The sequence below is a fragment of the Thunnus maccoyii genome, chromosome 23 (assembly GCF_910596095.1).
Source record: "Thunnus maccoyii chromosome 23, fThuMac1.1, whole genome shotgun sequence".
Classification (NCBI taxonomy): domain Eukaryota; kingdom Metazoa; phylum Chordata; class Actinopteri; order Scombriformes; family Scombridae; genus Thunnus; species Thunnus maccoyii.
In genome coordinates, this window is record NC_056555.1 from 5,769,477 (window position 1) to 5,780,083 (window position 10,607).

General features: G+C 37.8%; 1 protein-coding gene across 1 annotated transcript; it reads right to left on the reverse strand.

The window, feature by feature from the left end:
• Positions 1-2: 2 nt before the first annotated feature.
• On the reverse strand, positions 3-10,588 carry LOC121890494 (O-sialoglycoprotein endopeptidase). Its single transcript, XM_042402796.1, has 12 exons — positions 10,341-10,588; positions 8,680-8,799; positions 8,451-8,570; positions 5,442-5,617; positions 5,172-5,267; positions 5,044-5,093; positions 4,827-4,905; positions 4,556-4,621; positions 4,177-4,267; positions 2,817-2,892; positions 1,889-1,987; positions 3-518 (listed from the first exon to the last, which is right to left on the reverse strand). Exons 2-12 carry the CDS (start codon positions 8,792-8,794, stop codon positions 479-481), a joined length of 1,008 nt encoding a protein of 335 aa, XP_042258730.1. The 5' UTR covers positions 8,795-8,799; positions 10,341-10,588; the 3' UTR covers positions 3-478.
• Positions 10,589-10,607: the final 19 nt, after the last annotated feature.

The following is a 10,607-nucleotide window of genomic DNA, read 5'->3' on the forward strand; positions in this document are numbered from 1 at the left end:
TGTTCCCATATTAGTTCTTTTTATTTCAACATAAATTCAGAATTATTGCGTGACAAACCGGAGACAAAAAGTACAAAAAAAGAAATCACATTTGTCAGTGTTTCTCTCCTTGGCAAATACAAGTGCATGATAACTTAGGATTAGCAATTTGTAACTGAACATAAAACAGGATACAATGTAAATCTGTAACACCAAATCATACTGGGAGACTTTAATGTAGTACAGACATCTGAATTTAAAAATGACACTGAAAGTGTCCTAATCTTGCATAATCTGACCTCCTTATTCAACTTTGTTTCTGGTGTTAAACACCAGAGAACTCTTAATGCGCAGGAAGGGACAAAATGTGCTCTTAACAGGAATTTCTCCCCCACCTCGACAGACCACAAGAAAGGACTGTAGTTCATCTGTACATTTACCCCATAACAGACCTGCTGCAACAACATGTTTAGCACCAAGGTGATGCTTAGTCCATCAATCAGTCTCTCCATGTCACTTCCACTTCATCTGTTCTGTACCTACAACAGGAGAAAAGTTCATGGCTGACATGGACAGGGAATGAGAGCAAAGTTGTGATCCCAAAAATTCCCTTTAATTTTGGGAGTACTTAGATCCAGGATTCCCAACATTTTTTTCATAGCATTGGTGAAGACTTTTTGATAGTGTTTCAGTATCAAGTAAAACCTATTTACCAACAATTTTAAAAAGTACACCGATTTAACCTTGCACTCCCACACAATGGCCAGTTTTTAAAAAAGGATCAAATTGATGCAACAGAATCATCTTTTTAAATCCACGATGCAACTTGTCTGCCAACAGTTCAATAGAGTTTCAAAGCGGTAGGACCTTTTACAGGCACTTCTGGTTCCGGAAGTTAAAATCTCATTAATTTTTCCCCAAAGTCAATGATATGTTACTCATAGTTCAAATTCTTCCATGGCTTGGATCAACATGAAACTCTCGGTTAAATCATCAATACAAAAGATGAACTGTGTTTCAAAAATATCTGGTTCCTTTGTAAAAAGTTGAAGGTACAAGACTACCTAAACATTTCGGGGTACAAATTAACTACGACTAGCCAATCACTGGGCTTAAAATGTGGTTGTGGGTAGAAGCTAAAGACTACAGTGTTGAGAAATTTTACAATCTACAAAGTCGATTTTTAATTTCTGGGTCTCTTGAGTGAATTCAGCAACTACGTCTATTGTTTACAACTTCAATGGTGAAGTTTTTTTCCTCCATTGCAACAGCGGCCGAGGCTCATGGGTACTGTTTTTGTTAATTGTCTGCCAAAATGTGATTTCTCAGAAACTAAGTTGACAATTGAAACTGGTGGTCATAATATAAACCTATAGGATCGTTACATTATCCAGGAGAGTCCTGAGTTTCTATGCTTAGTAACATTGAGAAGATCATTTAAAAAAGATTTTGAAATGGGAATACAGAATGGGGCAAATACAATTTCAGAACCAGCAGCCCCTTTTACTTCTCAACTTAATTGGAGATCTGGTTGACATGCTTGTAGCGGCTAATGTAGCCTCAAGCAGAGATGAGGATCAGGCTACAGAGGTCTGGTGATGTCACTTCTGACTTTCTGACTCCAAATTTCACATACACAGTAGTATTCCCCAACACCTGGAAACACACTTTGATGTGTAAAATCAGTGGAGTTCCCTTTTAAGGGTGATAGTAAAGTCTATAGTACCGGCATCTTTAGCTGGGGCGGCCCTGAAAGCACCTTGGATCCAATTTTGTGTATCAATATGTTGGATCATCAACATCACAAGCAACCATTTATAAGAATGGCCATCATTTGCCACAAAGGCACAGATGGAGATTCTCAATACAGACAGATGAGGAAAGTGTAAAGACAAAAACTGAAGTTTACCTTTGAGTAATCCATGAGTCTTCCAGCTCAGTCAAATGACCAGACCTAAACATCTCCCAGCCGGCTTGAGCAATCATTGCTCCGTTGTCTATGCAGAATCTATGGCACAAAGTGAACAGTGTGTTATCTGGACTGGACCAGGAACACAATGTTCCTGGCAGACTGAAATCCCAGTTTATTTTAGGAACTCAGCAGTGAAGGCATGTGATGGAAAGAAAAGACGACAGTTTGCTCTTTTCACATATTCATACAAGAGATTGATATGGACATTGTTGTATTCAAGCTTTTCATAGAAGACCTGTTGCCCTGAACGCTAACATTTTAGTACTATGTCAGTGCTTTTCCATGTTCAGTCCATTTACTACAAATCACTTACATTACTGCTAAGCATTTTGCAAGGCATGCCATTGTTTTTTAGATGAAACTGTTTGAAAATTATCATGTAAAGAGCTGAAACCTGCCTGACAGGTAATTCAACACAGGCAACCTTTTGGGATGACTCTTTACTTAAAAACTACATTACTATCCAGCAATATCTTAACAGACATGTTTTAATAAATTATTTAACTTCAAAGTATTTTAGTGAAGTGAATGTAAATAATGAGCATTGAGTTAAAGAAAAACAAAAATCTAACACATGGCAAGCAATGAAATATGGTTAACACTATTTGTGGTTTGTACTAAATGGGATTATAAATACAATTACATTTAGCATGGTTATCTCTCAAACTAAGAGAATTATACTAAGTAACACCTGACTGTAGAAACGTATATTAACACCCAACCAACCCCCATATCAATACATGAAAGATATACATATACAAAAAGGGGAGCCATTGAAGTCTCCGCCCTGGGACTCCAACCCACTGCTCATCAAGCAACACTTGATGTTATTTTAATGTAAGTCTGAGTGAACCACCAGGTTTACCGTTCATCTGTGGCAAACAGTTTGGCTCCTCTCTCCTTACACATCACCCCCATCATCTCCTGCAGACGCAGATTACCTGCAGAGGAAATGCAAAGATCAGATTCTAGTAAGACAGGAACTCCTGAAATATGTTTTCAAGCTGAACCAATGTATTTGAAGCTATAAATATAAGGCTCTTTATAGTGAAGAGGCTGTCTGAGCTCACACAGGAGACCAAATTATCAGAGAAAAAAAAAGCCCTTGAATACCATTAGATTATCTTTTTTTCACATTTAGAGAACACTACAAAAACTGTTCCACTGGCACTGCATGGACATTTTCTTTTATTTTTTGGGTTGTTGCAGAATCTCTGCACAGTTTGGTGATTACCAAGAACGTAGATACTTTTGTTCTTGTGGGAAGTATTTTTCCCAAATGGTCTTGTACAGAACAAAAATGGGTAAGCTGTTCATTTAAAGACCCTGAAAATCTTCATCAGCTTCTTAATATGAGGTGATGTGGTCCTACATGAACACACAACTTTCTGTATTTGTGTTTTACTCTGTAGACGGGGCTCAGTTAGCAAAAGGTGAGTTCACACACATACTTCAATGCACCAATCAGGATTTTCCAATATTTTTATCAAAACCTGACAGTAGTTGTTGTTTATGTTAAAAAGGTCACTGCCAATCAAATCTGATCAAACCACACCCACACTGTCCTGATGAAGCTGATTAGCTGAATGTTTTCAGTGTTAAACCTTCATAAATAATAACTAATCATGTTTTTTTCATTTAACTTTGATTGTTGCTCACTATACATAGTATTTCATAAATATTTAATGTTATAGTGAAATATTCAAAATCTGAAACCAAGTTTTCAGACTTTAAAAGGAAAAACAACCTTTTACTTTTATTGTTGATTTTAGTGCATTCTACAACTTTCTGTTACACATATGAATATTTGATGTTATATTTAATGTTCCAGTGTTAATTCACCTTTTATTGTTACACTGTGTTCAACCTACCTCATCTACTTATAATTCAGAGTATAAATAATTTCTAATGTTTCGCAGAATAAGGTTCCACAACATGCGATCAGTGAACTAGCTAAATGGCAGTTCTAGAAACTCCCTCTTTGGTACCTCTGAACATTTACTGTTGATATTTTAAGTTATTGAGACATTTTCGCTGTATCATTGTATCTACAGAATATATCACTGGCCACTGGACGATGTAAAACACACTAAAAAAGACAGAACATAATGCACAAAAGTACATCAACAATAAAAGTACATCAACAATAGGTGTTTTGAACTTGGTTAAAGTATTTTAGATTGGATTCTTCCTTTCAACATCCAAAGGGTTCTTGATGTACTTACAGCCAACTCCCCCAACAATGAGGACCTCTTGGGAGCCGCAGTGAGCCATGGCTCTCTCTGTGATCTCCACCAGCATAGAGAACACAGTCTCCTGCAGGAAGGGAGACATTAGAGCTGGGCAATGCGGTCAAAGATAAATATGTTTTTGACCAAATATCTCAACATCAAAGGAGGAACAAGATTTCCAGAAATGCCAATCTTAACATTTTTTGTTTTGCTGCAAGACACTGATATTTATTTTTAAGCGTTGATATCAGCTGATCCTAAGATGCAACTTGTGAATGAAGCTTTAATCTGGAGTGCTGGTGGAAACTGTTTATTTTCATGACTGGGCCCAATTAAAGCCTTTAACTGTGCAGTCTAGTAGCGTTGTTCTGACCTGCAGTGAGAAACACAGGTCCTCTGCTGTACACTGACCAGAGCTCAGCATCTTATGAGCAGCTTCCTATGAAAGAAAAACAAAAAACACATGAAGCAGGCCTGCAGTAAAAAGCAGAAAAATGATGAAATGGTAAAATTCAAACTTTGGCCTTCAGTATAAGTTTCTGGATTTTCCTCATCAACATCTACATCACATGAGAATATAATAGAGAGAATCAAATCATTATTTAATCATTATTTATATATTACAGCTTTTTGCAACCACTCACCTCAATGTAGGATAAAATCCCGGAAAATGAGACATCCATTCCTTTTACTGTATATGGCAGCTCCACATACTCACGCCCCCTGGCAGCACGTACAAGAAGCAATGTTAAGCAGAATCAAATTACAAACTTTAAGCACACACCACCAGTCCAGTGAAGCTGCTTGATGGTCAGCAGTGACTGCAAGTGTGCATGTATTTATTAATGTGGCATAACTCACTTCTTGGCCATCTGCTCTATGTTGTAGCCTGGACTGGGGTCATTGGAAATCTGAGTGGAGAAACACAACATATTAACACACAATAAAAGGCAAATATTTGCTATAATAACTATAATAATGGGACAAACCTTAATAACCCTGGCGAACCTGTCCAAACAGTTGCCTACTGCGATGTCAATGGTCTCCCCAAATATTCTGTACCGCCGCTCAGAGTACGCGATAACCTTCACAAGAAATGGACAACGGTCTAATGACATTTGCACCAAATAAAACGTAACTCACTGTACTTTACAGATTCACCAACTCCAGAAGCTCTGTTCTAAATGACTAAAAGCAAAAATCAATCAACAAATCAAGTAGTTTTTCTGCAAGAATGAGGCTTATATACAGAAACTAACCTGTGTGTTCCCTCCACTAACATAAAGCACAGTGGGGTTGTTGGCTTTGGTGATAAGTCGACCCATCTCGATGTGTCCAATACAGTGGTTGACACCGAGGAGTGGCTTCCCCCAAAGCTGAGCGACTGTACGAGCCACAAGGGCCACTGTCACCAAGGGTGCACCCATTCCAGGACCTGCAAGAGGAGGAATTTGTCATGATGGCGTGTTAAAAGTTAAAATATATTTATCTCTTTGTTTGAGAAAGAACATGTCATTTAAAGTAGCACAAATTGTTAGCAGCTGGTAGTTTGTTTTTTTTTTGCTATGCTAACTGCTCTTTGAGGCTTAGCACAGTGGTGCTTTGAGTGACATGCAAACGCTAGCATGGCAACATGCTCATGTTTAGCAAGTATGTTTACCACATTCAAACAGGCAGGTTGTGGGTGGGCCTAACTGGCCTGGCCACTAGTACAACTGACCCATCCTAAATGACTCGAAAAACATATATTTTCTTAACTTTTATTTTTAATTATTAAAATTAACATTTAAATACACAATAAAGACAAAAAACGTAGCCCTTTCTAAAAGGGAAACACAACATTTATTACAATTATACAATCAACAATTATAGTAAAACATCAGTTTCCAGCTGTGTAGAATGAGTGTATCAGCGGTTTACAATGCAGATGCAGTCAGTGTCTAATTCATATTTGCAAATGCATTTCCTATTGAGACCTGAAGAACCTAGAAAACAATGTGGGCAAAACGGGATGTAGAGCTGGAAATTCCTGCCTGACTTGATTGTCTCTATATTGCCTTGGAAGCATAGCTTGTTGACACAAGCTTATGAATTGACAGCACAGTGCACTGCTCTCTCTTGTTAAAAGTCAATCTAGCTCACCCAGCAGTCGATCTCTCTCTCTTTTTGCAATCAACTTAAACAAATAATAATCCAGCCAGATCATCTAAACAAGATGGTATTTCCTTCAATAGCATTAAAATGTCAGTGTTCTAAATGAATGGATGTATTGGCCTACACAATCCACAGCAACAAAAACATGATAGATATGATACTATGTTTCATTTTTGCACAATTTGAGCAATATACCTGCGTGTGCCACTTGTAATAAATACAAAGTGTCGTGGGTAAATAATAAGCAATCTTGGCATTGAAAATGTTTTAGAAAACTAGTCGCCATTCACAGCATATCAGTCATTTCTGTTTTAGCGAGACTACCAGTTGGAAATTGTCAAAGGAAGGCAAACAATATTAACCTCTATAATTAAAAGGCCCAGCCAAAATTACTTTGGCCCATCCAAAATTGAAATCCTGGCGCCATGCCTGCATTCACTATCATGGTGTTAGCATTCTAGCATTTGCAAATTATTTTCAATAATCTGTACAGCTGAGGTAGATGGGAAAGTCATTCGTTTGGCTGTTATTTGGTTATAAACCAAAGTATTGGACAAATATAAATTCTGACCTGATGGAGATGCTAGATGAAAATTTAGGGGATCACTAAACTGATTACAATGCACCCTGAGGGGGACATGAATGTCGTATAAGCCAAAAATGTCTGCTGGTGGCACTAGAAGTAAGGTCAAGGGTTCACTGAAGTCAGTAAGATTCATCCTCTGGGAACCATTAATATCTGTACAAAATTTCATGGCAATTCATTCAATAGTTGTTGTGATATTTTCGTCTAGACCAAAGAGGTGGACCAACCAATCAGCAGAATGGCATTGCCATCCTTTAAGCCATGCTGCTACCAAAATTATCAAGTGCAGCAAAAGTAAAGTCCCAACCATGAAGTTTAAAATGCAATTCTCTCCCCATGCAAATAACAAAAACTAAACTTCAGCCTCTTTCACACATAGTTCCCGGTAAATTACTGGGATAACATTTCAGGCTAGTGATTTTCACTATTCACACATGCAGCTACAGTCAGGAACATTTCCATCTTGCCCCTTTTCACAAATGCCATGGCAGTGCTGGAATAGATGGGACAAGGGACAGTCCAGCAGATGGTGGTAATGCAACACTTATGGATGCCAACTGCCATAAAACTCCACTGAAGAAGAAGATACTCGAATATATGCAATGAAAGACATCTCTTATTATTTTCAGGATCATGGCGGGCAAGGAGCTGTTTTTGTCCAGTGCCAATGTTCTTATAATGTATTTAATATTCAACAAATTTGCAAGACAAATCACCCGCAAAAGCATTGGCATACCGTAAACAAGTCGTGGATTCAAACATGTCATCAGCGGAGTCTTGTGATTGGTTTGCTCACGCCACGTGACAGCATCTTTCATCAGATCAAACTTTCAAACTAGGCAATCCTGATCAAATGTGAATCAAGATTATGTTACTGCATTGCCTATTTCTCACATCAAATGTTTCCAGAAACATATTTTAGTGTACTGTTTATCCGTAATATGACAAAGTTTGTGATGCAGCCGCCATGTTGAAAACAAACAAGCCAAAACCAAGCACCAACCAACTCGCAGTACATCAGCCACAAGTCAAGTCTTGTGAAAGTGTCTTTCGTCAGACGGAACTTTTATGTGCGTGTCCCTGCACTATTACTGCTTTCATTCACAACACAGCCGTACCGGCATTTTCCCTGAAATGTTAGGAGGTCTTGAGGTGGGAAATTGGCGGTACAGATTTTCCAAAATGTTCATCCTTGCTCCCATTCACACATGACCGCATGCAGGAAATGTTCCTGAACATTTCAGGGATTGACTGCATGTGTGAAAGGGGCTTTAGAGGAAAACAGGACAGCCTCTTTAACATAATGTCCTCGGTCCATCATTACAGACTAATGTCATGAGGACAAGCATTGTTCAAACTCAGCCTACTTTTTAAAACATTCTGGTCAAGATTAAGATCAGAAGGTTCTTCATAGATATCACACATACTGAGCTTAATTTGAAGAAAATTTACAGTAAAATGTGATGCACAACATATCTAATCTAACTCTTATTTTACTGCATGATGAACTCGCAGGAGCTTATGTTACCTTTGGTGTAAGCCACGCAGTCAATGTCTGCAGGCTTCAGCCCTGCTTGCTCCAGAGCCTCCTTCAGGACAGTCAGTATGACAGCACGATGGTGTCTGGCTGTGTCACTTGGCAGAAAGCCTGATGGGTAAAATAACATGGTGTCAACATTAGTTTTAGTTTATTAAACATTAACACATCACTTGTTTAGAGAAGCTAACATTAGTGTTTTATCAAAAGTCTGACTTGCCTTGACCAGGAGGGGTAATGTAGGTCCGCCTAGGGTTGGACAGCACTTCACCATCCCTGATTATTCCTATGCCGATCTTATTGGCACTGCCCTCAAACCCAATTACTACAGTCATGGCAACTAAAAAAACAGGAATCAGGAAAGAGAAAAGCAATGTGAAGTTAGGAGTGATGACTTCTCTCAGTGCGAAAGACGAGAAGCTCATTTCAAAAACAAGACAGTATAATCTGTATAAGGTGTATTTTTCAATAAATTGTTTCAATCAAAATAAACCGTTGTGTATGGAAGCCCATTTCTGCCAAGAAAAAAAGAATACATGAAGAATTAGGTATGGTACAGATAAATAAATAGATGGTCAGGGCAAAAGATGACATCTTGAGCTTTGGGAAGACGGTCATCAACATTTTCTGACATTTTCTGGATAATCGATAATGAAACAATCATTAGTTTCAGCCCTATCATGATGTATCGAATTACTAAGTCAAAAGTATGAGAGAGTTGACATACTAACACTAAGTTAAAATAATGAGATGCCAAGTCAAATTTTTTCCATACTAAATCCAAACTGATACCAATTCAAAATGATGATGGGCTAAGTCAAAATTATGAGTCATCATATTTCATGATTTTGATTTAAATTAAATCTTAATTTTGACTTATTGACTCATAATCTTATTTAGTGTCCCATGATTTAAATTTACCATGAATATTTTAATGTTTTTTAATTATTTTAATTTTAATGTCTAAGCATCAATTTAAAGGTCCAGCGTGTAAGATTTAGTGGCATCTAGCGATGAGGCTGCAGATTGCAACCAACTGAATACCCCCTCCTCACCCCCTTCCAAGCGTGTAGGAGATCCTACAGTGGCCGAGAAAAACATAAAAGACCCTCTCTAGAGCCAGTGTTTGGTTTGTCCGTTCTGGGCTACTGCAGAAACATGGCGGTGCAACATGACAGGCTCCGTGGAAGAGGACCTGCTCCCTATGTAGATATAGAGGGCTCATTTTAAGCCAACAAAAACCATTATTCTTATTTTCATGGTATTATAAACTAATTAAAACATACTTCTGAACATTTTATTCCATTTCTGCCAAGTCTGTTCTGCTAGATGCCACTAAATTCTACACACTGCACCTTTAAGCCCTTTTTTTTTTTTTTTTTTTTTTTTTTTTTTTTTTTAAAGTCTAGCGAAAATAAAGTTCCATTCCAGTAGAGGACGGTCACCTTAAAATGTGATTTTCCCTAAGGCGGTGCTTTTTGGTCAATTCTGTTTAGTATTAGTATCAGACCTTCAACAGAGCATACATGAAGGCCTGATAGACCGAAAGCTCAAAATAAAGTGAAATACTGCATAAATATATGTGTACAGAAATGTCTTTTATCAAGTTTGGACTCTTTGATGCTTCCAGCACCTTACAAAGATTTAGCCGGGTAGAGCAGTGGTCATCCTGCATGGTCAATTTAGTTTGAAACTTCAAATATATATATATATATATTTGAAATTTCAAACAGAAAATACTGCGTGCATGTTGTCCATATTAATCTAAACCTAAACATAGCCATCTGTAACGTGCAGCTGTTATGCTAGCAGTGAAAGCAGACAGATTTCCAGAAACAACCCATGGTTGTGACGATGCAATAAACAATAAGATAAGACTACCTTGCTTGTTACTTTCCTTTCTTGGCTCACATTAATCCAAATTCATGCCAGATATGAGTTAAACGTAATTATTTTACTGTCTCAGCTAACTTCTGCAACCCAACTACTCCATATGCAGCTCTGAGGACCCAAACACTGGGAGCTGTAGAGTTCGCCTTACAAAACAAAACAAACATAAAAAAGTCGTGTCTAACGCTAACGCTAATCTAACGCTAACTGATATTTCACTTAATTAGACTTTCAGTCTTTTCAGTAAAACCTTTTTTA